At 48.8% G+C, this 5,639-nt stretch overlaps 2 protein-coding genes across 2 annotated transcripts; both read right to left on the bottom strand.

The window, feature by feature from the left end:
* Positions 1–757: 757 nt before the first annotated feature.
* Pmar_PMAR011339 (U2 small nuclear ribonucleoprotein A, putative) lies at positions 758–1,783 on the bottom strand (the record flags this gene model as incomplete). The annotated part of the gene is made up of 7 exons (XM_002784983.1): positions 758–787; positions 904–975; positions 1,018–1,105; positions 1,152–1,288; positions 1,332–1,412; positions 1,454–1,570; positions 1,622–1,783. The coding sequence occupies 7 exons, from the start codon at positions 1,781–1,783 to the stop codon at positions 758–760; spliced, it is 687 nt and encodes a 228-aa protein (XP_002785029.1).
* A 7-nt stretch (positions 1,784–1,790) lies between these two features.
* Positions 1,791–2,516, bottom strand: Pmar_PMAR011338 (RESA-H3 antigen, putative; the record flags this gene model as incomplete). The annotated part of the gene is made up of 3 exons (XM_002784982.1): positions 1,791–1,859; positions 1,911–2,024; positions 2,217–2,516. The coding sequence occupies 3 exons, from the start codon at positions 2,514–2,516 to the stop codon at positions 1,791–1,793; spliced, it is 483 nt and encodes a 160-aa protein (XP_002785028.1).
* Positions 2,517–5,639: the final 3,123 nt, after the last annotated feature.

The raw sequence follows: 5,639 nt of genomic DNA, 5'->3' as shown, positions 1-5,639 counted from the left end.
GATGCGGCTTGGAGTAGATCTTGAAGGAAAACTGCAGGACATATGTCCGTGTTGCCGAATCATTCCCAGTTTACCTTCTCGAGGTCCTCCAGGGCTCTGTAGAAGTCAGCTCCCTTCTCATTCATTGACCGAATGACGTCCTGGACGGCAATTTGAAAGTAGTCGACCGCTTCTTGCAAGGACTCCTGAGACGAGTTCACGGCATAGTCATTATAAAACAGGCATATATCTCTTGAACCTGGAGGCTAATCTCCATCATCATCAGCCTTTTGCAGAGTTTCTCGAGCTCGCTTGTCCCTTAGAGAAAAGAACATAACAGCGGTTGAATGACAGCGAGGATACCAAGCTCAAGAAGACGCCCCTCGCATCGCTCCAGTTGGTCAATGTCCTCGACTCTATCACATTCTTCGAACACTTTTTTGAGACCTGCTAGCAGTCCTCCGGAAGATCAACTAGATATTACTCAACCTTTTGAGTAAGTCTCGATCAGACTATTTGCCTCTCCTTCTGCCTCGGCAATCCCTCTAGTAGCGGCTCGATTAAAATGATACATCATCTTGGTCCGAGAGTTGTTTTTCTCCAAAACTTCCTACAGAGACGATAATGAGCTTTTGAGGTCGGCACACACATCACCTTCCTCAGTGACCTAATCAGCTCAGCGACTTTGTCCTTGAAGTCTTCTTTCAATACAGGATACCCTTGGAGGATTCGAATCTAGCCGTATGGGGCAACTCTCCGCAGTTTTCCGTAAAACAACTTACGCTGAAACCTTCGGTTTCTTCCTCGCCTGTGAAAAGCTCGTCCAAAAGTTCCGCTGTCGAGTCTAGAAAGCTCCCTTTCAATACTTCCATTTGCTCCTTCTGCATAAGGATGCTACCATGTCTTCTTTGCTCAACAAGTTACTTTGCGCTCTTCTTCTTCGTACTTGCGATCCAAAACTACCTCTCTCTCTTTCAGTTCCGCAAGATCATCAACCTGTGATGACTCCCAGATCACGCAACTGCATCATTAGCATACATGATAGGTCTCGGCTGCTGTCTGTGCCTCAGTGTGGTCAATTAGCATATAGTCTAGGTACTTGAGGCGACCAGGTTGTCCAAGATACCTGAGACTTATGTTGTGATTCTCTGATATGTTGTGCTAGGTAGTACGCATAGATATGCTGTCGATAGCTGATGGAGTCGCAAATAGGGTTCCCAGCTAAACACAAGCAGCGCAGCTTCTTGAATCTTCGCAAATACTCGACATGGCGCAGATCTCTAATACGGTTACGTCCAAGGGATAGGACCTGCATTGAAGCTCGTTTTAATGCGAGCCATCTCGAGATTTACAGTAAGCTCCGGGCAGCCGTCTAAACCGCTGATCTCCGTGATGAGGTTGTTGAAGAGCGACAAGTCCTGCAATTTGGGTAACTAATGAACAGAATGCCCACAAGTTTCCCTTACTTTCTTACCTTCTCAAGACCTTCGATCTTGGTGATTTGATTGAAGGATAGATCAAGCCACATGAGATTCGGAAGACACTCGAGGTTCGAGATTTTATCGATGTAGTTGTTATCGAGATAGAGTACCTCCACAGTCCCAAGTGGCGCTTCCCAAACCATAGGCTATCGTAAACCTACCTCTAGGTTATGCAGTGTCGCGAGGTTGGAGATACGGGATATACCAGAGAAGCTGAGTCGCATTTTCCGCACGCGAGGGAAGGCCTCGGGCGTCACTATCGGTGGGGATGTATGCTCCGCGGGTGCAGATTCGCCGGTTCCGCCGCTTCCGTCACCTGTCATGAATACGTCACGCAGGGGAGGCCGACCAGTTCTCACCTCCGACGAAAAGAGGATTTTCTTCAACAACAGACGCCTCCTGAATGAAGGAATACTAATGAACATATGGGAGAGCAGAGAGCAGCATCACTTCTCTCTTATGCATCGCACTTATGATATCAACGTCTTCTATCCCAGCGAGCAAAAGATCTTCATCAATAACACGAGGTTCAACGGGATTCGCCTTTTGCTTGCGTTCGGCTATCTAAGATGCGGCAATACTGAGCGCAGTGGCATTCCACCCAACGAGAAAAACAGCTAGCAAGCGAATAGAGTTGAGAAACTAAAACAAAAAGGAGCATGGCGCCTTAGTCGTCGATGACCCAATAGAAAGTACTATATCGAGCATAACAGCACGTAAGCACATTCACGATCCCAGGCTCTAGCCTGATACTACCGATATCTTCGCAATTCTTGTGCCTCCAAACCTTGTTGGGGGGGAAGGTGGCGGCAAAGCGGGATGCGTTGGGAAGCTCGGTTCTTCTGGCACCACTTCCACAACAGGTGGCTCGACTGGCTGTTGCTCCGGAGTAGTAGTCTCCTCTAGATCCTGTGATATTGCGGTCTCCTCAGCCAAACTTTCTGGCATCGGCGATGGCAAAACGCTGGGCTCCTCTTCGGGAGGAGCCAAGGCCGCATCCGCCTCTACAGACCCAGCGTCTGTATGTTCTTCCGGAGGAACAATGATTATCTCCATGGGTGTTGAAGCTGCGAACTCCGAATCCGAGGAAGATAGTGACATGATCGAGCGAGTGTGTGACAGCTGGAAAGAAGGCACTGAGTCTCGGGCGAGCAGAGTTGAGTTACTAACGTCAAAGCAGAGGCATGTTGGTAGAAACGTATGTCAAAACTCCTTGACGGGCGATGGAACACTGGACACCATATTCAACTGGACATCTATTGCATGCTTTTTCGGACTTTCTCTGGGGAAGGTTGGGAGTACATCTCTTCCCGTTCTCTCTTCCGCTAGTGAGAAACCTATGCCGCGAGTTCAACGCTGGGCCCGCGCCAGAGGCGAGTACTTTCTCCGCGGAATCCCCAAAGAGTGCCTAGGAGTGCCGACATACAGACGGTACTGACACATTGACCTGGCCGATATGCAAGCCGCAAGCCATCCTGCATGGCAATTAATATCTGAGCGGCATTCTGTGGCGTTAGTGTTGCATGAGAATTCGAAGCCATGAGACCATCACACTAGACCGAAACACGTCCTTGAATTCACTAGGATGGCGTACTAGGTCATCTCTTGCTCAGTCAGCTCCTGGTATTATAGACAAGACCCATTCTACGGGCTCACACATAGAAGGTGGGATTCTGTCAGCAACAACCACCTGCTTCAGCTTCGTTTAAACTTGTACGTACTGCTCGTTTTGAAGGAAGCTTTTCGTGGGGTGTCTCTCATGAGAAACTAGCCGTGATCTTGGGCTCGACATCAAGCGTTGAGGGAAGGAGAATGCGTAGCAATCGATTATATCCGTCACGAAGTGTCTGAGCGGTTATTCAGTATGCGCGAAATATTCCGAAGTTGGAGAATAATTCACCGCGCATAACCGTCAGTTCCCTGTGCAAGACTGAATGCGAGTTAGCAAATCGGCATGCTAGACGAGACCTTGCACGATGACGAGCGATTATTGGAAACTCCCGAGAAGGCTGAATCGAGTACGTGTACTTGAGGAACGCATCTGTGATTCCCATTTCATATCAGTAACACGGTCCAGGTTGGGTAATGTTGACCTCAGCACTTACATCCAAAGTACACCGAATGCAGCAAGGCTCCGAGCAGGGAATGATGCAGATAGCCTCGGCTCCACGGCTGAAGACGCGGTTGACACGGTAGGCACGCTAGATGTTTAAGCTCGTCGCATGACTCGTGCGGCATGAGCTGGACTTCAAGATATCATAGTGTGGGGATGCAGGTACGAACTAAAGTTGCCAAGATTGAAACGAGGATTGGCAGGGGCGGACTCGGCACCATTGACTCGTGTGCGACGACGAGGGAGTTTCTTAGACGGAGCTCGGTAGTGCGCAACAGTCTCGATGAAATGTTCAAGGACAGCAGTCCGCGGCTGACTCGTAGCGAGGGTGAGTCACATGATCGAATAAGCATTTTCTAGAAGTACGGTGATGAGTAGCTCGTGCGCACTCGCATTCAGCATGTGGTGTATCCGCATGAATTGGTTCTGAGTCAATAGTCGAATATCGATTGATAGTTGATAATCACGGCAGGGACTGACCTCCAGGGTAGTCAATGAAGTAGCTTTGGGATCCGTTTGTTGGGTTCCCATCAACGCGTGTGTCACAAAGGACTTCAAATCGAATACTGAAGTCGGTCGAGAGATCCAAACCAACAAGTAGACATGCGGAGTTTTCGTTTATTACGAGGTGCACGCACTCCAGACTCGCGGACAACACTAGTGGATCCATGGATTGGGTCTGCTAGACGGATATCCCTCTGCGCTGCGGATTCTAGCAGCGAGAGCGAGGTAAGAGCACAATCTGGAATCCATTCGCTTGATTAATTGTGCATTCCAGATGTTTTCTGATAGTGAGGATCAAACCCCGTCCGCGAGCAGATCACGGCGGCCTCATAGGAGATGCAGTAAGTACCCTCTGTTGATAGGTATTCACACGCCATTTCGGAATCAGATCTTCACGAGGAGGCGTACGGTGGGATACATACGATGTAGTGTCATTGTTCCCACATAAAGTTGAAGTCTCGCTCCTGATACAGGTACGAGAGTGCATTTGATCTAGATTGGAGCTCGGAACCACACATTATGACGCACGATGTCGAACCCTCTAGCAGTACTGCGAGGGTTCGTTGTCAACACAGAACGGAAAAATGCAAGACTGGCTACTCCACTCATCCGGCTCGTGATGATGTGAGCGAAACCAACGTACGATATCGTCCGCGGCCCAGTGCAGCCGACGCTTGAGCTTTTCAGGCATCGGGAAAACGGCCCTCGATGACGAACGTGTCCACACCGAGTGTGGATATCCAGAGGTAGTCATGAGCATCATTAAGTGTGAACACGACTCCCCTTCCAGACGGCCACGCCTCGTGCAATTGCGAACTCTCTCTTGGAGCGCCATCTTCGCTCTTTTAGTTGTTTTGATATGTAGTCTCATGATACTGGCATACTACATGGGGATGCGTAGAGGTCTTCAGGAAGCCGGGAGGTAAGTTCTAGATGCTAGACATTCCCGTTTGACCGTGTACTTTGAACCAATCAAGATGTTCGAAGGTGACTCAATCAATCCGAACCCGTTCATCATTGAGGGAATCATGACCGGTCTCACTTACTAGGATGACCAATTTAAATACTGTTCGCTCGTTCGTTGTGGCCGGATGCGCTTCCATAGGTGTCACTCTCGTCTCGAGGTTTACTCGAGCGCCTGGATCCCATGGACTTCTGACTGAGTGATCATTCTGACTGATTCACTGACTTCAGTGTTCAAAACGTACATTATAACAATTCTGCGAAGCCTGCAGCAACTGCATTCTCTTCAACTCCGATTTGTAATAACTGTAATATCATGTTGATTATTTAATGTGCCGAGTTTTGAATTGGTCAAGTGCATCAATGATAGGGAATCTGGAAAGTCAATGCAGAACGCTTACGTCATGGATAAGTTCGATAAGAGGAAGTCCTATTGTTTGTTATTTAGCCAAATTCGCTCAGCTAGGACAGATACAGTGTCACCGCCGAATGACCTGTCGTTCAGCAAACATTGCTGGTGATCTAGTCGTACAGGGAGGAGGGAAGGTTGACGGAGGGTGCGGAGTTTCAAGCTCCAGAGTAAGGGTCTCTACATGGTT

The sequence above is a fragment of the Perkinsus marinus genome (assembly GCF_000006405.1).
Source record: "Perkinsus marinus ATCC 50983 genomic scaffold scf_1104296934286, whole genome shotgun sequence".
Taxonomy (NCBI): Eukaryota; Perkinsozoa; order Perkinsida; family Perkinsidae; genus Perkinsus; species Perkinsus marinus.
Note: the sequence above shows the minus strand (reverse complement) of the source record. Positions and strands in the feature narration are given on the sequence as shown.